Source organism: Ceratotherium simum, chromosome 16, assembly GCF_057802395.1.
Source record: "Ceratotherium simum simum isolate JZ-2026a chromosome 16, ASM5780239v1, whole genome shotgun sequence".
NCBI classification, from domain to species: Eukaryota; Metazoa; Chordata; class Mammalia; order Perissodactyla; family Rhinocerotidae; genus Ceratotherium; species Ceratotherium simum.
The window spans coordinates 49,585,949-49,610,132 of NC_141915.1; the positions used below are offsets into that span (position 1 = coordinate 49,585,949).

At 40.2% G+C, this 24,184-nt stretch overlaps 1 protein-coding gene across 3 annotated transcripts in view; it reads left to right on the top strand.

Moving 5' to 3' along the window:
* CEP112 (centrosomal protein 112) overlaps window positions 1-23,309 on the top strand; it is a 449,689-nt gene extending 426,380 nt beyond the window's left edge. For all 3 annotated transcript variants that reach the window (XM_087441468.1, XM_087441469.1, XM_087441470.1), the window contains 3 exons: window positions 18,955-19,056; window positions 21,961-22,025; window positions 22,853-23,309. In XM_087441468.1, the coding sequence (XP_087297594.1) occupies window positions 18,955-19,056; window positions 21,961-22,025; window positions 22,853-22,856 (171 nt within the window). In that variant the 3' untranslated portion in view covers window positions 22,857-23,309. The remainder of the gene's footprint in view (window positions 1-18,954; window positions 19,057-21,960; window positions 22,026-22,852) is intronic.
* The last annotated feature ends 875 nt before the right edge of the window (window positions 23,310-24,184 follow it).

Below are 24,184 nucleotides of genomic sequence, written 5' to 3' on the forward strand. Positions count from 1 at the left end.
GTGTACTTTGTTCTTCGTGGTTCTACAAGTTTATCCTCAGTATGCAAATATTACAAAATTGATCTTAATCTTGTTTCCATTGTTGTCTAACTAAATGTATGAAATTTAAAATATGCTTGTTCCTAAAATTACCAGCTTAAGTCCCACTGCTAATTTTGAGCCTCTCTTGTACTCCTCTCAGCAGGCTTTTTTTAAATGAGAGTTTAAAATGCATATCCTTAATAAAATACATTATAGAGGTACAAGAGAAAGGAATATAGGATTTGAGAGTTTGGGGATTTGGGCGTTTTTTGTTGTTGTTGTTGTTTGGTTTGGTTGGGGTTTTTTGGTTTGTTTGTTTTTTGCTTTCTAATACATCAGAGTGGGACCACAGTTTATCCTATAATAGATACCAAATCAGAAAATATCACTTTATTCCCCCCACCCCATTGCCCTGAAGTTGTGATTCTCTCTGTAATTCACTGGGCTTCTACATTTGGTTCCCTGGACATTTTCCCAAGCTTGTTCAACCATTAGCCTTCTGGACTTCTGGGTTTAAGTACTGTCAGATCAGATTTAAATCATGTGTTAAGGCTTGGTGGGTCCATCATTGTCCTCAATTTAAGAAGCATTATAGAGGTCACGACATTGCTACAAAGAAGGTGGCACTAATCCCTCACTTTATAAAAGAGAATGCTGTGGTATGCATTACGCCAAAGGCACCAGCCCCACCAGCACCAGGACCCAGAGAGCCAGCAATGTGCTCATTTCCTCCACTCTCACTGTGTACTTCCAGGGATGGGTGGTACAAAACCAGATGTAAACTATTTTTCAAATACTCCTCTGACTTAGCATTAAATTTCCCTTAGACCAGATGCCAGTGTTTAAATAATATCCTGAAGGATCCAAATTGAAGGAATTACTCATCGTGTTTCATTCATATAAAATTTGAAATAAAGGGGAGAAAAGTACAAAGAAACCAAAGTACCTTGAATTTGCCTTGCCAGGACTATAATAATTTGAAAAGAATGTTGCCTCACTTATGAAAGCCCAGAAGTGAAGTGTTCTTGTTCTTTAATTATCAATTGAACTTCCCATTATTTGTTATTAGTGCTTTTTAGTAAAAACAAAGGCAAACCATTGTAATTTCTCTTGCAAAGCAGTTTGGTTGTGTTTTCAGGAGATTGGGCAACACTTGCTTTAAAGTGGCTCTGTCCTTTAATCACTTCCATTTACGTATTTTATTGATTTATACCTTGTTCTCTGAGATCATTGCTTTGATGGCCTGCATCAGTTAAGACACACAGCAAGTAACTAAACCCCTTGTCTTTGTATAAGGTTATTTTCTGTGGTGCTTCCTAGGTATGACCAAAAGTTTCACCAAGCACAGGCGCCATTGGTCCTGAATTACACAGGGCTCGTCATTGGCAGATCCTCAGCAATCCTGGCTGCTAGGTGTGTGGATGTCTTGTAAGATGGAAGTTGTATTGAAAAAGGCCCGCACACGATGTTAAACAGAGGCCAATGAAAGGTTTGCCAGCAGTGCAGAAGGTCCACTGAAGTTAAATAGCATGAATTTGCAGTTGACTCTATCAAAATAGTGTGTGTGTGTTTTATTGTTGTTGTTTACTTTCTGCAGCAGCAAAAGATAGCCTTGGGATGAAGAAAGCAGGTGGCAGGGAGTCACTAGGGCTGGCGTTTGGCCCAGAGGACCCAGCAATATAAGATGTTAGTGTAGAAAGTCTAGGTTAAGTCGGCATGTGAGTTCACAAGGAGACTAAGCCATTACTTTGGAAAGTAGGGAGGCTGTGAGTGACCAGAGCTGTAATACAGATAACAGTGAGAAGGTAGGCAAGGTCGTTGGAGATGCAGAAGTTGGTTTGGGGGTTGGGGCAGATGTCAGTGCCCAACAATCCAGTCCAGTTAGTAGGATGTGGCAGTTTAAATAGTGCCCATCATTATGTCACCAGCTGATTGATTGGGCCAGCTCGCCGGGTGCAAAGTCAAGGCCCTCGCAGAAAATCTCAAAAATCTAAGAATTTTTTGGTTCATGTAACTGAGAAGTAGTATTCACTTCAAGGGAGGCTTAAACCAATTACTCAAATTATGTGACCAAAAACCAGTTGTTCTCTCTCCATTTTTTAGCTCTGTTTCCTTATTGTTGGCTCCATTCTCTGCCAGTTATCCCCCTCGTGGTTGCAAGATGACTGCTAGCAGTTCCTGGGCCTGTGTTTCCAGGCTCAGATAAGCAGAAAAGAGAAAGTTCCCTTTCACCAACAGCTCTTGCAGAAGTCCTGGGCTCCTATTTCATTGGCCCCGAGCTCTAATTTTAGCAGGGGCGTAGAGCATTAGGCAGGGGGAGAAGGCAGTTTATGCGTATGAACTGGGTTAATGAAACAAACCATTGCCTGGGTCCTGAGCCACTAGAACCTGGGTCTGCATGGTAAGAGAATTCCAGCTATCTCCAGCTGCTGGGCCTAGTCTACTAATGTACCTCCTGTCCTTCCCTGCATTGTCTCAGCAGCTTGTTAGGGCTAGGTTTAGAAATGAAAAGAAAGCCGAGTGGCACGAGCAGCGTGGGGGTGAAAAACTTCTAGTGTGGAAATAGAAGTCATTAAAATTGAGGTGGTGTTGTGGGCTGAATGTTTGTGTGCCCCCAAAATTCATATGTTGAAGCCCTAAGCCCCAGTGTGATGGTATTTGGAGATGGGGACTTTGGGAGGTAATTAAGTCATGGGGTAGAGCCCTCGTGATGGGATTACTGCCCTTATACAAAAAGACATGAGAGAGATCTTGCTCTCTCATCACCACGTGAGGATACAGCAATAAGGTGGCTGTCTTCGAGTCAGGAAGAGAGCTCTCACCAGAACCCGACCATGCTGGCACCCTGGTCTTGGACTTCCCAGCCTCCAGAACTGTGAGAAATAAATGTCTGTTGTTTAAGTCACCCAGTCTATGGTATTTTGTTATAGGAGTCCAAGCTGACTAAGACAGGTGGGAACCAAGAAGCCAAAGGTATCAGGATAGTTCATCTGTGAGGACATTGAGCCCTCACAGTGTTAGCAGGATTGAGAGGAAGACTGTGCTGGAAGCCTTGGCGTTGTTCTGGACTCTGCCGTCTCCATCAGTCACACTTTATAACCGTTTCATCACCAAGTCGTGTTATTTCTACCTCCAAAATGTCACCTCAGTTCTATTCATTTTCTCCATCTGTCATCCCACTGTCCTCTTTGAATCCTAATCACCTCGTGTTTGGATTAAAGAGCCTCTTCCTTGCTGGTCTCCCTGCCTCGCATCTCTGAGGAATCTGCCTTAACTATCACTGTCATCGTGGTTTCCCTGCTTGAAGAAACAACTGGCTCCCACTCACTTATTCGACTTCTCCGCCAGATGTCTAAGGTTCTCTGCAGTCTGGATTAGCTGACTGTCCCATAGCATTTCGAAGCCTTCCCCCGCATCTCCCATCGGGCCCTCCGCTGAGGCAGGCTCTCAGCTTCCATACCAGCCACTCTCATTTTTGCCTTGGCTCATGTTTTTTTCCCTGAACCTGGAATTTCCTTTCACCAAATTTCTGCCCATCCAACTGCTGTTAACCTTTGGGAGCACAGCTCAACACTCACTTTCTCCGTCAGACCTTCCCAAACAATTCCATGCCACGGAGATCTTTTTCTTCCCCCAATTTCAATTATACTCAGTTTCCCCATAGCTGGATGTATAATGTTCGTGGGCTAATTTTGCTTCCCAACAATATTGTAAACTCCTTGAAGACTGGGTTTAATACCTCCTTTGGGTTCCCCACAGAGCATAGAGCAGTACTGGTAGAGTATTGGGGGTTCAGCTTTGACTGGGAGAGGTAAAGAGGGAAGCGCTGGTACTAAATGCATGTGTCCAGTTCTGCGCATGCTGTGGGCTGGGCTTCCTTGAGGCAGCTCCATCAATCCTAGCAATTTCCCACCTAACCACCCACTAGGCTCTACCTTCTCATTCACTTGGAACAGTTTAAATTAAGAAGTAAAGGATTGCTCCAGAAATCCTGAGATAGAAGTTTAAAGGCCTCTATGCCTAAGACTAGCCACCCTTTGATACCTTGCACCAAATCCTTCAACAATCACACTGGCCACCCCCCTTTCTCCCAGACTTCTTATGGTTACCACATGTGATCCAGAAACACAGTTGAGCTACACTATGGGTAGATTCAATTAAAATCTGAGATGAATCTTCTGAAGGTTCCCATTCCATCAAAAGTTTACTTTGCCATAAGGGACATTTAAAGTATATATTGACCTAAGTTCACAGTACAACAACCCTTATATTTCCAAGATCACTGGACATAACAAAGGTCACATAAGCCACTTTTAGTACAGGAACGTGGGCTCACTTGTCTGAGTATTTCAAATCTTCCTAAGGCCAGGAGGAAGCAAGATTAATTTTCTCAAAGCAAATCTTTGAGAAAAAGATTTTTCTTAAAGCTGGAAGAAAATGTTAGCATAATGCAAAATTACACTTATCCCCAAAATCTTAGACTTTCTGCTGCCAACATTGGTTTTAAATATATGTGCAAGATAAAGAGAGGGAATGAAATTGCTATGGAGTCCTGAGTTACCCACTCAGGCACTCGAGCTGCACAGAAAGATCCTTCTTATAGCAGCCTCCAATGGTTGGAAATAAAGCAAAAACAAACTCTCTAGAATTCTGTCTGAATAAGAAAAGACACCTTTTCTGTTTGTTTTCATTTATAAATGAGGTAGTTGAAATTTTCACCATAATGTGTTTTACCTTGTGGGCCAATAAACACAAAGAATGACATTAGTCGTAATACCAGTACACAATGTTTAGGATATTTTTTTCTAATTTTAAATAGTGAATTTTCTGTGTCATTGAAGTGAAGAAAAAAGCTGTCCCGATGAGGATCCCACAGCCCACAGCCACCAGTGACTGTGGAGAGCTTTTTTCCTTGTCTTTTTACTCTCTACCATGAATTCTTTTCAGACATCATCAGAATATGTTTCTAGATTTCAGTACATTTTTAATATTAAAGAAATGTCTTCAACTGGAAGAACAAAATCTTCCTGCTCTTTATTTGACCTCTGTTGGTTTGATGTGTTTTAAGAAAGATCTGGGCAACAGTTTTATAAAGAATGCACCGCGACGTTCCTGGAAGAACACGAAAATAATAATGAAAAAAAGATTAGAAGAGGAACCTCTTGCTCAATCTAACATAACTATGCTCTCCACACAGTGTCTTAAGGTTGTTGGTTTTATCTAAGTCAGAAACAACGTACTCACGTTTTTTTAAAGATACTTTAATGTAACCGTTTCTAACAGAAATTTTACTTTCACATATGTCCAAGTGGACCAAGCCAAGTTAATTTATTACCAGTTTATCTGACTTGTAAAAATAGAAACCCCAGTCTTAAAAGGCTGGAAGTGAACGGCTCCCTGGCCCATTTCTCCATTTCACCCAGAGCAGGTATAGCCCTGGTGAAGTGAGCCCCGATTTCTGTGGTCGGATATGTTCACGCAAATTCCAGCCTATGTAAGAGGTTGGCAAAAACAATCCATATAATGTTTGCAAACTTCAAATAAATAATAATGTAATTTTGTTTACTATTTAAATAGCATTGTTCTCCAGTAAAGCATAGAACTACCCTCAGGAACCCACAGTCTAATAAAAGAAAGCAGTGTGTAAATCAATAATTATAATATTATGTGATAATGAAGTAAAAGCAGAGGCTTTGGGGTAAGGAAGCGGAGATATGGGTCCTAGCTCAGCTGCTAATTAGCTGTGTGACTGTGGTTGAGATAAGAACCTCTCTAGGCCTATTTCAGCATGTGTAAATAGCCATAAGAGTACCACATGGAGTTGGTGGGAAGATTAAATGAAATATAATATATGCAGAAGAGTGCAATATGGTGCCTAATACATAGAAAACACTTAGTAAATGTCAGTTGTTGATGGTGATCATCATCATCATCATAGCAATAATAACTGTTAGATGCACAAGATTTCGAGGCATCTTGGAGGAGGGAATGTTTACCTTGACTGGGAGGCTGAGGAAAGGTGTCCTGGAGAAGATACTCCATGAGAACAGGGAGTAGTCCTCCAGCTAGTCAGGCAGAGGGAAGGGCATAGAAGGGGCACAGAACAGTATATGCAAAGGCATGAGGCACAAAATGGCATGGGATTTTGGGGGGAAATGTAAGTCATTACTGGAGCACAAGGTGTCCTGGGAAGTTAGGCTAAGATAGATAAGAAAGTTCTTAGATGATCTGTGCCAAAGAGATTGCCTTTAATCTATAGGTTAAAAAAAATCATTGAAGTGTTTTTATGATAGGGTGTGGGGGGCAAGATGATCAGATCTGCATTTTAGAGAAATGGGCAGCAGTGTAGAGAATCAGTTGAAGAAGAGAAAACTAGAAGCAGGACAGCTACAATAGTTTTCTTTTGCTGTAATAGAAGTCAGCATGTGTTAGTCTCCAGTCAGAAACCAGAATAAAGCATGGCCTTCAAAGTCCTAACCGCATGGTCCCCACCTGTTTCACTCATCCTCTGCCCGCCACACGCCCTCTATCCACACCCCACTGCTTGCTGGTCCTTGAGCATGCCACACACATTTGCCTCCGTGCTCCCTGCTCTGCCCTCAGCTAGCGGTTTGTTTTCCATCTCATCTATGTAGAAAGTTCCTACTCATTCTGCAACATCCAAATCGAATCTCACCACCTCTGTAAAGACTTCCATTTTCCCACTTAGAAGTAATCAATCTCTCCTATTCCCTTCCTGGGCCTATTACACTTCAATTATGTATTTATGTAGCTCCTTTTTACACGTCCGTGTAAAAACTGTAAGCTTCTCGAGGACAAAAACCATTTCACACTCACTTTGCTCCTCCCGACAGAGCCACGCGGAGTAATCACCCGTAAACGTTGGCTGGATACAGATCCTGACGGTTGTCATTCAGACGCTAAATGAAGTCTTTTGATAACTTCACGTTCCCTAACTTGTAATTGAATGAAAATTCCTTTTATCTCTGCTGTGTAAAGGTGAACAACTCATGAATTTAGTCAGTGACTGTTTACAATAGTGTTTTGAAATGTTCTGCTATGAGGTTGTGGGGTCTCTGTTCCCATTAGTTGGGAGGTAAGGAGATTCATGCACAAAATCCTCATTAGTGTTAATTGGAACTGCCTAAGTAAACCCCGGGTGCAGCAGGAGGACAATGACCGCCTTTGTATTCCTATTTTGTGTTTTGTATAGAATGCCATATCTGGCAAGAAATGCCTTCTCAAACATAAGGAGATAATTGGTACTTTGAGGGAGAGATTTAACTTATTTATAATTGTCAAGAGCTTAAATATGCAGAAAAGAAAGAGCAGTCATCGCTTGCCTCTTTTGAAAAATGCCTTCAAACAAGGTAAAAAAATCTTTGACTAAATCAGGTATTTGAATGATATTTAACTGAAGGTTAGACATGGACACTCCTATGTAATTTTTGCTTTAAAATAGGAAACAACATATTTATCAACGAACTAGTTCCGTCTTAAACTCTCTTCATTTGTAGCATTGCTGCTCACCAAAATCTCATGACCGATAGCTATGTAGATGGCTCTATTTCATATGTGGTGACGCCGTGCCAGGCAAACAATAGAGGTGGTCTCATCGTCCTTGGCTTCTCTGCGGCATCTGACACCTAACTGCTCCCCTTCTCTGTGAAACCCAAAGCTGTGCTCCCCCACTCTCTTGACTTTCATCCCACTTCTCTGGCCGTTCCTGATCTTTCTCTGGTTCTACTTCTTCTCCTGCATCCTAAATGTTGGAGCCACTTGTGGGTGAGTCTCTGCTCCTGGGAAATTCCTAGGCCCTCCTGCCCCCTCAGCGAGCCCTTCCATTCCCAAGGCTTCAGCTTCTTCCTCTGGCACATGATTTGCAGGTACTCGATCCTGGCTTTTCTCATGAGCTCCACTCCTACATTTCCACATGAGTGTCTTCCTGACACCTCAAGCTAAGTAAATGCAAACCAAAATCATGTCTTTTCTCCCATCGACACACAGACCAGCTCCCTGTACCTACTGCCGTCTCTACAGTAACATCACTTTTCTTCTAGGCACATCGCTGAAGGCATACATTCTCCTTTAACTCATCTCTCGCTTTCAGTTTTTTACAAGCCAGTTAGTTGGCAGCTTCCATTATATGACCTTCCCATAGCCGTTGCCTTAGAGCAAGAGCTCCTCACTCTCCTAGATCGGTCCAGCCACTCCCGCTGTCCCCTGAATCCCAGGCTGTCTCCTCTCCTGAGACTGCTTTTCAGTGTTTCCACGTTAATCCTCCTCTGCTTCCCCTCCCCGTCATAAGTGGGCACAGTGCGGGTTTAGGTGTCAGGTTTCAGTCCCGGCTCTAGCAGTTACTCACTGTGAGCCTGTATCCTCATCTATGAAATGGGTATGATGCCATCTCCCAAGTTTTATCTAAGGATTAAACAGAATCCTCCCAGTATGTGGAAGATTATATATCAATTACTTAATACAGTGCCTGGCATGTATCAGATGATCATATGTGTTACTTTCTCTTTACTTTCTCTATTTTCTACTACATTCAATCTAAACTTGTCAGCCCTCTATCATTTCAAGGTCCCACCTACCTACTCAACCATAGATTTATTCAATCATTAACTCATTCAGGCAATATTCACTGAGCATTTACTCTGTGGCAAGTGTTCCAATCTTACGTCAGTGTACAAAGAGTAAATGACAAATGGACTCCAAAACCCACTGTTGGCCTTACTGAATATCAGTCTCACTCCATAAGTCTTCTTGGGTCTTTATTAACAGTTAGTTAAAAGTCTCAGGAGTCCTTTTTTTCCCCCTTGGTTTTGATTTTGGTCCTCTGTTAAGGGAAACTAGCTTTGCAGGAAGTCTAGCCCCAACCCAAAAGGGCTGATCCACTCTCTATCTGAAAGGAAGGCCAGGCGCTGTAAACAAAGGTGAAAATCACTCTGTTCCTCGCCCAGGTGTTTTCTCAAACCATCTCAGAGATGCCCCTTACAAAGCAAAGTGGACAGTTTGCTCTCCTCTAATTCAAGCTTGGCCCACCTCATGCCCATGTTCTTCAACATGTACCTCCCCAGACTCTCTGTTCAGCCTGTCTCATTCCCTGCCTCTAGACTTGCTGCACAGACCATAATCCTTTAAGACTTATCCTAGCCTTTCTTTGAAAGAAGGGAGTATTCATAGTATATATAAAGAAAATATTAGGAATGCTATTATTAGGAAGAAAAAGATTAGAAATAGAAACTAAAAGTATATATTCTAGTGAGAAAGGAGCCGGGATTTAATTTCAGAAAGAAGGAGAAGCATGAGTCATTTAATGTCACAACCCTATGAAAAGGCTGCCAGTGAGTAAAGGGGAAGAAATGCAGAGGAGGGGGCAGAGCGGGGATGACACAAGCTCCCACCTTCAAGGTGAATCTCTAAGATCACTTTTGATCTCAGCAGCCCTGTAGGCTCTGGTGTTTGCCTCCAATTTTCTCAGCTTTGAAGCTGGCCTGCTTATTAATAGCCACTGTGCTGATTAAGAACTGCAATGCCGTGATGACAGAATCTGCTCTTTGTATTTAGGGAAAGGTTTTGTGATTCGTTTACTCTAGACGTTCTGAAGATCCTGTCATCTTAAGACAAAGACTGACTTAACACTAGCAGTTGTGTGCTCTAAGGTTTTGATTCATTCATTCACTCAGCAAATATTTATTGAGTTGCTAACCAAATGCCAGGCAGTGAGCTAAATGCTGGGGCTGCAGCATCAGCAAAACGAACACTGTGCCTACCTTGTGAAGCTCATAGTCTAGTGCAGGCATCAGCCAGCTTTCTGTAAAGGGCTACATAGCAAATGTTTTAGGCTTTGCGGGCCATAGGGTCTCTGTCAAGACCCCTCAGCTCTGCCATCATCATGTGAAAGGAGCCATAGATAATATGGAAATAAAATGAGCATGGCTGTGTTCCAATAAAACTTTATTTACGAAAACAGGCAGTGGGCCAGATTTGGTCTGCAGGCTAAGATTTGCTGACCCCTGGTCTAAGAGATGCAACACATAAATGCAAGTTAGTATTTTACATATTCTGCATTGTTTCAGTTAGTACTATTTTGGTTCCAAATGACAGAAAATCCAACCCAAAGTAAAAAATCTAAGGACAGGGCTGACGTCAGATGGAGCTTTATAAAGGGCCCAGTTTCTCTCTTTCCAGTTCTCAGCTCTCCTTCCTCAGGATTGGCTCCACTCTCAGTCCAGCTCTCATTCTGTGTAGCAAGATAGCTGTCACAACCCCAGAATGACATCTCCCAGGTAAAGTCCAGTGGATGAGAGAGAGTCTGTGTCCCATGACTGTTGGTGACTCTGGCTACCTGGACTTGGGTCATGTACCCAAGCCCCAGTCAGTCACGGCACAGAGGAAATGTGATGTGATGATTGGCTATGCCCCGTCACATACACCACCCCTGTGACCTTGGGTGGGATGGTTTGGGGGAGGAGTAGACTCAACTTACCAGAAGACTCCTGAGTGAATGCTAGTGGGCAAAACTCACAATTAATTGCGACATATACCTTATGAAATTCTAAATGAGTTCCTCTGAAGGCCACATTTGTTTATAGGAGCTCTATAATATGGTTTCAGCTTTCTCATCTCCATCAAGAATTAAAGCATAAAACTTATATACAAAATATCCAAAATGTTATTATTCACAGATGTTTATTTCATGTCACAACCTCAATCTTCTTATTAGATATTTAAGTCCTTTATTCATGACAGATTTGGGCAGTTTATTGGTAATTTTCTATCCTTTGACTGTCTTAACCCATTTCCACCTTTTCTGTGTGCATTAATCCTTCTGAGTAGATTTACCAGACCCACATTGCTTTTTGGTGTCAGGAATCTTTTCAACTACCCAGACCTGGGTTTAGAGCATCTAACCCTAATTACAGTGCTAGGTTCAAACCATCCTCTTCATTCTCAGGACACCACTTTCTCCACAGTTCCAGAAAACTGTTCCTTCCTCCTAAAACCATAACCCTTCCCAGAAACCAGTTCATGCTACCCTTCCACTCTGGGGGTCGGCAGCTGCTTCATTCATCAGCCACCTGCTCTCCCGGGAGGCCCAGGCCCATTAAGCAGCAGGCTTCACTCCCTTGGGGTGGAAACTGGTCCCTCTGAACAGGGAACGAAGGACTCCTATGAGCCCTAGCCTCAGTCTGAGGAACACCAGTTGGAATAAAGAAGCATAAGATAAAACCACATTGAAGAAAGAGGGGAAAATGAATGTTTTGAAGGTTGTTAAGAGAATTACCGTTCCTTTTACGTTTTCTCTTTATATTTTAGACTCAAAAGTACACAAGCTATGCTACAGAGCACCTTTCTTAAAATGGATCTCTCTTGGCAGTTGCTGTGGCAACGCATAATACCCTAACCCCAATAAAAATGAAATTTCTTAGAAGGCAGTGCATTTTTTCTCAGCTGCACTAGAGCATTTCTTTTGCATCATCTTTTGCTACTATTTCTTTCATTCTTATTCTTCAAACCACGTTGGAATACAGTATCAAACTTACAGGTTCTATAGACTTACTGCCCTAAAAAGGCCTTGCAAAACCTTTTTGCTGCATAAAGGCCCATCACTCAGAAATGTCCTCCACGTTTCCGTTTGCATTATGTCCCATCCCTCCCAGTACCCTTCCTCCCTGTGCCCCTCTCCTGCCCACTTCTTACCCATCTTTCACTGCCCTTCACAAGCCCAAGGTCTTTTTGATGCTCTCTACTTACCCCAAACCCCCTACTGCAGTGCCCACCCATGTTCACCCTCTCTCAGAGTATATATTATGCTCCAAAGTTACCTCTTCTTCTTTCCTCCCATTTCCTAGCCCCTACAATCTACCCACCAATCAAACTCAGTTTGCTTTATGGGATTCAGCTAAGCTAGGTGTTAGAAGGACAGGTTCTGAATAAACTAATCCACAATGAATAGGAGCATCTGATAATTCCCTTTACCCTCCTATATATTCCTAATTGGTAGAAATCCAGGCTGGATGGAAAGAGTTTTGAGCTGAGATCCTTCCCTTAAATCATTCAGCATGGAGCGTTGCTTCTCCACCTGTGGGCCAGAGCTATTGGCAAGGGTCTGTGAAAATCCATATGTACACGAGTCGTTATTCGTGGCCCGGATACATCATATGGCTCAAAAACAGGTACTGCTGCTTTTCAAATGTATGTAGATTATTTTAATTATGAAGTACAAATTCATTTAAAGTTGATTCTGAATTCAGAGAAGCTTTTTGTCATTATGTACTCTCTCAATCACTGGATACTAAAAAATACAAAAAGAGGTTTAAATGGGGTCCTCAAATTAATTATGAATATATACAAATAATTTGCTATAAATATTTAGAGTATTGCAAATAATTAGAAAGCAAAGAGTCTAATGAAAGAAGATTGGTTAAATGAAATATACATATAATTCATAATATATATACATAATAATATAATGAAATATATAATATATGTATAATCCCCATTGTATGATGCAATGATAACTAACATTTATTGAACATTACTAAATGCCACTCTTGTAAAAATTCTACGTGTATTAAATTATCTAATCCTTACAACAGCCTTGAGAAGTTATAATTCCCATTTTCCTGGTAAGGAAACTGAGGCATAGAGAAGCTAGCCTTCCTAGGACACACAGTTTAGGGGCACAACCCAGATTCAGCTTCAGACATTCCTGCTCCAGAGCCTGGGCTCTTAAACCCTCCACATTATTAAGTTGAAAGGCAGGTTATAAAACATTCTGTCCTTTTGTACAAGATGGCTCTGTCACGTCACATTATGAGGCACCCCCTCTGCTCCAAACACTCAACAATGATTGATAAAACATAAAAAGGGAAAAGTAAAAGGATGTATTTGGTATCAAAAGCAAGATGAACATCTGTGTGGCCTAGAAACAGAACAAAACCCCAGTGTGGTGAGTGAGGCTGAAGCCACAGGTACAGGATCCTGAGTCCCACAGCAGGCAGAGGCAGCTGGACGGAAAGACCTGGGGGTAACAGGGACTAAAATTGCTGAAAGGGCTCCTTGCCAGGTAAATGACAAGAGAGTGGGTTGCAGCCTGAAAGCAAGGGCTGGTGTGGGCCCCCATTCTTAACTGATGAAAGCTGTTGCCTGCCATAACTAGGGGCTGTGGCTTATCTGAAGTTGGAAGGTGGTTGCCCCAGACACAGCCTCATCACTGGTCTTGACAAGCTCCCCCCAGCTGGGTGCCTGGATCTACAACATCCCTGGTACCACCACAGAGCAGGACTCTTCAATACCCAGAGGTCCAGATGGAGGCAGTGCCAAAACTCCACAGGACAAGAAAGAATAATCAGAGAAAAGACTTGTGTGAGAAAAAGCATTTGGGCATTTGGTGAATGAACTGAAAGAAAGCTAACATATCTGGTGTTCCGAAAGTGAGGGGAACTCTCTGGGGTGACAGGAGCGTGAGAGGCGGATAGGGGCCAGACCTGTGCAGGACCTTGTGGCCACACAAAGGATTTTGATTTTGATTTTGATTTTAAAGGTTAAGCAAATTTGATTTGAAAAACAAAACCAACATACTAATATTGCAGGAGTTCGGGTACAGGATGAAAGTAGCCTGGACTGGGGTGGTCCTGGTGGCAATGTAGAGAAGTGGAGAGATATTTAGGAGATAACATCAATGGAATTCTTACTTAGTTCCCTTTTTTCTCTGCTGAATCAACCCCAAAAATGCTTGGTTGGACTTTGTAAAGTAATATTAGGCACAGTCACTTTCCAGGACTGCTTCTCTTTTACCTTAAAATACAAGTGACTATGCGGAGACATGTAAAAAAACGACGACAATATTTACCAGTGACAACTCAATAAGGGGCCTCCCCTTTTCTCACCTCTTCAAAAGTGAATTCAGTACTGGATGCATTGAAGCTTACAATAAAATAACTTTTGTTTGAGGCACCACCCCTAGGTTGTTTGTACAAAGCTGCATACTTGCATCTTACCTGTTTTATTGTGCAACAGAAGGTTGACATATTTAACATAGTTTTGACGTATTGACATGACTAATTGATATAGTGTTTTTCAAATAAAAACACCACTAAATATGTTTTATTTCTCCCTTCTCTATTTTTAATGAAATTATAGATTTCCAAGGTTTGCTTTTTTCAACATCACTTTGAATTTTTATCTCCAGAGACCCTCTTGGCTCAAGTCAACTACATATTCTATATACTTCATAGATTCTCATTTATACAAATGAGTATTTGTCTGATTAAAGAGAATATAAGTTTTACTTAATTGTAATGCTAAACTCCAGTTGTAGATGTTCTCGGTCTTCATAGTTCATTTTAAAAATTAAAGGAAATGTTGTCAGTGCTATGCCTTCGAGGGAAAGGTGAACAGTCTGTTGCACTGCAGCAGAGCACAGCTATCTTTGGTCACATGGGTGCCATGTTATGCATACACCCTTTCCACTCAGCTTACAGGGGTCTTATTACATTACAGGAATGTCATCGTTTGTCATGATGTCCTGGGTTTCCTAATTTTCCTTTGCTAAAGGAAAGAAGACAAAGGAGATTGGAGAGAGAAGTAACCATTGTGGAGAGAGAGAAGCTTATGTCTGTTTGGTGTGATGTGGTTGAGGAATGTGGAAAAGCGGATAATTATACACAGTACTTTTTGAGGGCAGTGGGAGTGGTGAGGTGGGATGGAAATGAGCCACAACAGTCCTGGAAATTCCTTTCCAGAAGTACTCAAGCAAGAACAGTCTTTGAATTTTTCTGCATTTAATAAACATCATTCACTAGTATAACCAGGCACTATATGCTAATGAATTTAATATTCAAATCTAATAATAAAATAGATTTGTATGTAAAAATTTTGATCTCCCTTAGTAAAAGGAATTGTATGTCCACCAAACCCTTTGCTTAAATCAATTCAGCTTCCTCTTCTTTCTTGATCTGTTGTAAGGCCAGATAAATACCATGAGGAAATATGGGAAGACAGGAAGAGAAGAGACTGGTATATTTAGCAGTTAATAGTTTATGATTAGTCTGTAGATAAATGTCATTACTCCCTCATTATTTCCCCTCAAACATGTCCTGTGTCAGAGGTGGGGATATAAAAAATAGTAGCAGAAGTCAAAAGTGGTGTGAAGGAATATAAGCTAATTCTTTCATTCCTCTTTCTCATTTTGCCATGTGACAGACTTAGATATATCCTTCACTGGTTGGACTTTAAAATATGTGCTTATGTGGGAGATTTGTGGAACTTTTATTTTAGGTTTATATATTCTTTGTATTTGTACAGATTTTTTAAATTAATCAAACAGCTAAATATTTAATACATTAACATTTTAAATCAATGGTAAGGTGTGGGGAACCATACCATGTTGGAACCAATTGTTGTTATTGTTGTCATTAAAAGAAAAATAGAGCAAAGACTAGATGGATGTCTGGAAGGACAGTACATCCCACCCCCTTCCCCCAGCCCCTGTTATGCTAGGAGAGCATCAGTGTGTAGTGGATGAAACTGCTCTAACTGGTTGGTCTCTAAGATTCTTTTCCTTTGGGGGGAGGGGGGCGCATTTCGACATTTGGAAAGATTATTTGAGAAACTGCAGAGCATAGTGGCTAAGAATATGTGCTTAAGAGTCAGACTATTTGAATTCAAATCATGGCTTACTTTTCTGTGCTTACCTCATTGGGTTGTCAGAAGGATTAAACACTTATTAAAACACTTAGAATTGTATCTGGCACGTGGAAAGTACTTAATAAATGTTTGCTAGAAGTAACATTATTAACCTCATAAATAAAGTAAAACACACTGGTTAAAGTTTTCCATGACTTTATTAAAGTAACAGGATTCTGCTTGGTATAATGATTTTCAAATTCAGGATTTGGGTTTAAGAATTCAGGGGTAGTTATATTTTCCTGATTGATAGTCTCACTCATAGGTGAGATAATTTCAGATTTTCCAAGGGCTCATTTTAAGTTCACTCTGATTCGCTGAAATCATAAAAACGAAGAAGAAAGGAGTAGACAGGAAGTAGAAATGCCTGGATCCTCAATAAAAGTTGGAAAATATAGCATACTGAATTTAAAAAGTATGGGATAGTGGTACTCAAAGGGATAGTGGTGCTCAAAGAGCACCATTGCTAACACACAGTTTTCTGCTGTCTATGGCCTAGCCTCCCATAGAGGGAGACTATCAGATGTGAAAAGTGAAGTGGGGGCAAAAGAGTCAAGAGAAACTAGGAGCATTAACCAAAGGGCTTAAGTGCTTGGCCATGACCTCGAAAATACTTGAAAACTGAGAGGAGATAGGCACCAAGAGCAAATGAAATAATAGATTTGGTCAAAGGGTGTTGAAAACAACAAAACCAAATTATAGCTGTGGGCTACCCCCCCCAGCTTACTCCCCCTCCCTCAACACTCAGGAAATAGTTGGTTCCATTCAACTCTGAGGTTTAATTTTTTTAAATAAAAAGAACTAGCATAAGATCCTCGCTAGATTGAGAGAGGGAAAGAAGCAATGTAAGCAAAAAGCAAATAAAGAACAGAGATCAAATGGGAAATTTCCCAAGAAACAGGGGAAAGGTTCAGACAAATTACAGTTTTTATAACAAACAGTTGTTCACAATGTCACAGCATTTACAAAACACATTGATATATCTCTCTGTCGAGGAAAGAGGTGGAGGGAGATAGAGAAGAAGATAAAAGAAGAGATATGTGTTTAAAGATGATATAAGTCAACAGACAGAGATGTAAGTGATCTCTCAGAGCTTAGGAAAAGTGGTGACAAAATCAAAAGATTACAGAGATTGAAACTATATTAGAAGAAACAAAAATAGAAAAATCATAACTGAAAACATCTAAGGAAATATGGTGATCATACTAGAGGAAATCACACAAAAATGAAATGAAAATATAAAATAGATATAAAATGACAAGAAAGTAAAATAATAGAGAAAATTGTAATTATGGAAGATAGTCAAAGAAGAGCCAACACATGCATAGTCTATGTTCCTAAAGAAGAGAACAGATAGAAAAAAATTCATATATAATATGAACATATGTAACAATAATAGAATAGAAATAATTCTTCTAAAAGAAGAAACTTTTCTTCCAAGAATTGAATTTAAAGATAGAAAGGGCACACACAATGTCTCAGAAAAATTGATATAGAGTTATTAATACCAAAACATAGCCCTGTGAAGTTACTAAATCAAGGAAAAAGAAAATCATATGGGCATCCCAGCAGAGAGAGAAAGTCACATTCAATATGGAAAAAAAACTAACCTGGTTTCACATTTCACCATAGCTGTGTGTAATGCCAGAAGATGTTGAGGGAATGTCTGCAAAGTTCTGGGACAAAGTGGGATTGAAGCATTTTTATACCTAGCCAAGTTGTCTCTCAAATGTACAGGCAGTGGGCAGAAGACATTCTAAACAAACAAAAAATAAAGCAAACATGAGTCCTTTTTAAAAGAATAGTAGCTCAAAATTTCAGAGGCAATGTTGAGTGATAGGAAAAAATAGTCAATATAGTATCCTGTGAACCCTCGATAAATGTTGCCCTTGAAATCTGAGTTATAAAGCATGTATTTTGCTTTGCATTTGCCTTTCATTTGAGTCAGTTGACAGGTGTAACTCTTGGACTTAAGTCCAAGAAAAGAAGGTGGGAAAAATCAAATATTGCATCAGTGGGAGAGATCATTCTTCATTATTTCTGTTTTTCCTTTAGGTATAAATCACAAGATTATAGTATATCTCAAAAAAACACTTTGCCAAAAATTGAAAAATTATATTTTAGAACATTTGCCATGGGATTTTAGCAGGTAACAAAGTGGACTATTAGAACACATTTCTTCCTTAATTCAGCTTAGTATAAGAAAAGTTGGGAGTTAAAGGCTAGTAATTTTAAATTATCCTCAGTAAATTTATAGACTTGTCTAACTGAACTCAGTTGCACATATTTTCATAGTTTACTTTGTGTCCGATGAAGTATTTGTGGGATACACTGCAATTCATCTTTAGTAATCAGTTGTCACACACAGCATGTGCAACAGATTTTTTAATTCCATCCCATCTCAGATTAGGAGGGAGAGAGAAATCAAGAAACATAGCTGGAGAAAGACACCAAGACATACACACTCACATTCATGCTCACACTCATGCACCTCTTCATACTGCTCAGGCATATTCTTCCAAAGACTTCTCTTCCACTTTCCTCACTTGTTTCTGTCTTTAGCGTTCAGAGAGATGAATGAGATGAGCCACCAACCTTTCTTTTACCAGGCCAGTGACCATCGGTTACTAGAACACAGACCTGATTGTGTTCTGGAGGCAGAGGGAAACCCATAAATCAGAGAAGCTCACAATGACAAGGGCTCTCTTACTCTGGTCTACCTGTGCTGGGGAGACTTGGAGACACAGCTGTGTAGATTTTCCTTCATTCATATCTTCAGAATCATATGGATTATATCAAGCACCCCGGTACCTAGCCAGTTTGGGGGAGTGTCTTAATCAAACCAACGACATGCCATGAATTGTCCTCAAATCACAGTTTAGTATGATCATAGTCCACATCCCAATCAAGAAAAGAATACAGGGTTAGCATAGTGTGTACAGCATGAGTGAAAAGGAGAAAGCAGGTATTTTACTTATCCGATGCTAAAAATTGTGTTAACAAGGATTTTAAAGTGTTGTTACAGGGGCTGTCTTTCCCAGACTCACAAGGACAGACTGAGTACCTTTTTCAGTTTGTAACTGTGTTTCCTCGTACTTCATCTCTATTGTCTGGTTTCTGACCACGTGTAACAAACTTACCTTTGTGATGGATAGATGTTATTCTGAGATTTCTTAAATTCAAAACAATCATTTCTGTGATAAGAAAGATAAGCTTTCATTTTTTTTTCCACTTTAGATAACTTACATACGACAGGAATATGAAACAAAATTCAAAGGGTTGATGCCAGCATCTCTAAGACAAGAACTTGAAGACACCATTTCCTCCCTAAAGTCACAGGTAATTACTAGAATCAAGGTATTTTCCAAGGGTTTAGGTGATATGCATATCTTAATCAATAATTTTGATTCTGAATTAATGCCAGAAATCAATGTGATATCATAGCATAACCTAATACCCAGGATGAATTGTTTTTTGTTTTGGAGGTTTTTTTAAGAATTTTTTTCTTACTCGTTGAAGAACTCATTGTATCAATAAGATTTTCTTAAAAGCACCTTTGAAATTGAGAAGTTCAGTTACGGTTACTTTGATTCATTTACAGCCCACATTCCAATACAGCCTCACCCTTTTCTTCCTGGTACAAAGCCCAAAATGCCATCCTTAGCACATTGCTGATTCCTCACTGTGTGAATGTGCAGAGAAATCAAAAACATGGTCAAGTTAGAAGGATTTTATATGTTTATTAGAGATAACAAGATTCATTTTAAGTTCAAGGCAGAATAATGACAAGGTATTCAATTAGGTTAAATATTTCTTGCTGAAATGTGTAGTTCTTGGTATAGTTCATAAAATATAATATGAGAGATAAAATTGATTAAAATTGAGATACTTATTAAAAACTTCCAACATAAGTTTTCGCTATATATTTCTGTAAACACGTTTTATATATTGCTGTATATATTTTATATATTGTTTAGTTTTATATATTGCTAGTTTTTTAAAAAACTAATGAGTGTTTTAACTCTAACATGAGAAAGAGGTCCCATATTCCTGTTTTTAATACACTAGAAATTTAAAACGTACTTTTTTCTGGAAAATCTCCATGAGGGAAAGATTTCTTTGCTCTCTCTGCCAAAAACGCTGCCTGTCACATAGTAGATGCTCAATAAGTTTATTTGCAAATAAAACAAATGATGTAGTTTGATGATATTCACGTTAGCTATTTATAATGTGTAGGATGAAATGTGGAGCGAATTTTAGCCGTTCCTTTCATATTCCCTCAGTAAAAAGTCTCTCATCTGAAAATGAAATGTTCATTATTTCAATCCTTATGCTGCTATTGGCTATGGCTTCTGGAGGCTAAGAAGTTTTGCTGTGCTCTCTCCTATATATAAAAATAAGTACTACAGGAGAATGTTAACATAGAAAGGGTTAAGTAATCTTTATTTACATGAAAAGCTCTCCTCGGGGTGTGGTTTACCCATTAACTTTGTAGGAGAGCTTCCATAGGGTCAGCTGTGGAGGACCTGCCACCTTCAGAGGAGTTTTTTCCTAGGAAAAAAGAAAGAAAGAAAGAAATCTGATATCCACCTGCGGGGTTTCTGTTATCATTCGTATCATTTCCCTGTAATAAAAGCCACTTCAGCCTCCTAAGACTGGATGTTGACCCAGAAAGAGAGTGCTGCCAGCTGCATTGGGGCCTCAGAACTGGCAGCTGCATGGAGGAGTCACAGGCCATATAGTGAGCAAATTTAGTTTGAAAGCACAGGTGCCTGTGTTTTTTGAAAATTGTTGGAATTCCGATTGCAAAGCTCAGTGGAGGAAGGGAAGTTGAATCAGTGTGATCCTTGCATCTGTCAAAATTATCTATTGTCCTATGGGTCATTGGAGCAATTGGATAACATTAAGACCAGGGTGATATTACAAATAAGCAAAACCGAGGGGACCACTTTGATATGTACCCATTTAGAAAGACTGCTTTCCTCTCTTACAAGCGTGTTTTCTATTCTGCCAGCTGTACTCTCTTGCATAACTATGTTTCAGAATCAACCGTTGCCATGGTTTCAGTTCAGACCAAAGAGGCAAGAGTAAACAATTCTGAAGTGATCAAATACCATTGACTCTTGATTACGTTAAGCCATAGTACGTTATCCCAAAACCATTTTTATTTGGTTGTGTAAGGTGTTTTTGAATTTATACCTGATATAGGTATCTTTAATAGTATAGAAATTTATTCTTCAAAATAACCAAATCATGTTGTAAAGGTCTCATTTAAGAGAATATGCTAAGCAACTCAGTTTCCTCCATCCCCCAGCCCCTCAAGAGTGGGGTCATGGGGTGGAACCTGCCATGAGCTCTGCACTGGGCAGTTTCTGTTAGTCATTTCATGTCATCCTCATAACCGTGGGAAGTAGCTGTCATTAACCCCATTTTACAGATGAGGCATCAAGAGCTTAAGTAACTTTCCTAGAGCCGTAGAGGCCAAGCCAGGAATTGAACCCAAGTTGGCCTAACTCCAGACAAAGCTCAGGGTCTTTCCATGACAAAATATTGTCTCTCTAACCTCAGGGAATCCCCAGGATGGCTTGAGGTTAGCAGAAGGCAGTAATTTTCTTTCCACTCACTCATTCATTCGTTAAACAGCTAGAGAATACCAGCTACATGCCCAGTTCTGTAAAAGAAACTGGGGACAGAGGGATGAGTGAACGTCATCCCTGCCCCAGAAGAGCTCTCAGGTTTGGGGAGATATGAAAACAACCAGCAGGCAATGCGAGAAGTGCACGGAGTCTGCCTGGGGCAGGAGGCGGTGAGCAGTGCGGGAGGAGTCCAAGAATTCAGTAGGAGAGGAGACACCTGAACCAACAGTGGAGGATGTATAGGTGATAGCCAAGCGTTCCAAAGAGAGGAAATGGCCTGTGCCTGATGGCAGCGTATGAGGGACTCGGTATATAAGGTGGTGATGGTGGGAGGGCCGTGAGGAGAGGTACAGCCTCGAATACAGGCTGGGGCCGGATCAAAATGGCTCTGCAATAAGGAATTTGAACTTGATTCTGTGGTCTCTGATGGATTTTCAGTAGGGATGCAATGTAATCGAATGTAAAAAGTACAACATTGACTTTCGACAAATCCTCTGAGTTTTATCTAGGGAATTGTCTGAATTTACATAAAATCCTACTGTAGTATTTGCACAATATTGCTGTTTAAGCCACATTCACCTCTTCTCATACAAGGTGTCTTTTCTAGGTTAACTTTCTGCAAAAGAGAGCATCCATCCTTCAGGAAGAACTGACTGCATACCAAGGCAGAAGGTACAGCCCATGATCAGAATGTTTGCTGATTTGTTTGCATTGTTTGCACCTGATAGTCTTATGGTTTGATGTTAAAGTCTTTATTGAAATGCTTAAACGTAATATCAATTTTGAAAAAAAGACTTTTTTTAGTGAACAGCGTGTCTTTGAGAAGGCACCCACTTCTAGTAATCACAGTGCTTAGTCAGTACTATCAGGACGAGATGAGAGAATCCGCAGGTGCCTGTCAAGTCCAGGTTTCACCTGCAGAGTCACGACAAGACATTGTCCTGAAGCCCGGTTGCAGGATTAAGGAGACACTGTCTTCCTTTTAAGATAGTGAGATGATGCAGTTCTTAATATGGTAGTCCACATCCTCAGAGCCCCCAGGCCCCTGGAGGTTTGGCGCTGTTGCAGACATTCTCCAGACCAAAATAGATAACCGGCTCAGTGACGTCACAACGCTAACCGCGACTTCACTGCTCCGGGTGTGTACTTCTCAGGGATGCACGAGACCTTTTTAGCAAAGGTTCCCAGTGACTCACTGACAGAGGTTACATTCACCTGCTCTAATTCAGTCAAACAGCCTTCCCTTTAGTGTAGTGAAAGACTGAACCACTTATTTGGCGTTCAGTTCAAGTAAAAACCTTGTGAATCATTCACTTTTCCAAAGATTCTGTTGCTTGGTATAGATAGAATTTGACAACTTATAGGTGTAAATGATGAAATTTTGATATCAAATATCCTTTTAACCTTTATCCAACTCCTCCTGAATTGGAACATATTTTATAATTGATCTGCCCATTAAACCTAGAGGAAGTCATAACTTTTTGATTTTTGATTTTCAGGTAACTGCCTGAAGACTTAGCTAAGTAACACAAGAGAGTGCAATGGATTCGACTGTCTGGCCTGCTCTGTGGACCTCTTCCAGCAGGTTTGCAGATTTGGATATTGTAAAGTAAACTGTGAGATCAGTGGCATCTTTTAATACATAAATGTAATTAAGATCATAAAAACATACATGACTCATACACTAATGGGGTGGTTTTATTTGTGTCTGCCTAAGTTATTTTTTTAACATTCCTTTATTTCTGATTTCCATATTTGTGTGCATTTGAGTGTGTACGGAGAATGGCTTATATTGGGAAAAGAAATGATTTCTCATGATATGCCTTGTTAATACTCTTGCATAGAATTTTACCGGTCACGTATGATCAAAATCACGTTTGTAGTATCATATCAAAATTTTCACGTTTATGTTGTTTTCATGTTCATGTTCATATATTATTAAAATATTATTTTGTACTTATCAGTTTTATTTCTACTTTTTATTGCACCTCATTTGCTAAAATAAGTATGACATATACATGGTATTTTTCCCTAGAAAACACTAGCAGTCTCAAATTGTACTTTGGGGAAAAATACCTTATGTCATGTCAAAGATCAAGTCCATAAGCAGCACGCTTATTTAGAATAAAAATCGCCAGGTCATCTGACATCAGTCCAAGTACTTGTCATGTCGTCACTCCGGTCTCATCCTGGGACTCCAGAGGCAGAAGAGCATAAGAATTTTATGTAGCAGCTATGGTTTTGTTGTTGCTTTCTTGATCTCTCTTTTTATGGTTGTTGTTTTAATTATATCATTTGACACTCCTTAAAATGCCTAAAATGTAGGGAAGTGTTGGGAGGACACTCAGCACACTGGCAAGTGATGGCAGAATGAGCTTTGAGTGGTCCCGTTTCCTCGTTGAGAGAATATGGTGTTGCTCCTGTGAATGGGTGTTTAAGTCCCCACCTGAATGCCAATAAGCAGTTCTATGATTTGCCAAGGAAATTTTGAATTGCAGTGGTTGGATGCTCCATATTCTTTTGACTGTGTTGTGGTACGTGCCATAGGCCCTTTGAGACACTAAAAATCTGGACCGTGGGCGGGGCTGTAATCATCTGGTTTACTGTAAAAGGACAGGGCAGAACGTTTATTTACACTTTTCCAAAATTCTTTTCTGTTTCCCACGCCCATCTCTGTTGTTTGCTGCCCAAGGATTAATTACCCTTTTTTGTACTATAACTGAGACATGGAGATGATAAGGAAGTAACAGGTTTTACAGCCACTTCCAAAGCCAGGGCCAGGATCAGCACAAACACTGCCTTGTGCTGGCAGCAGTAGGAGGCCTCGAATT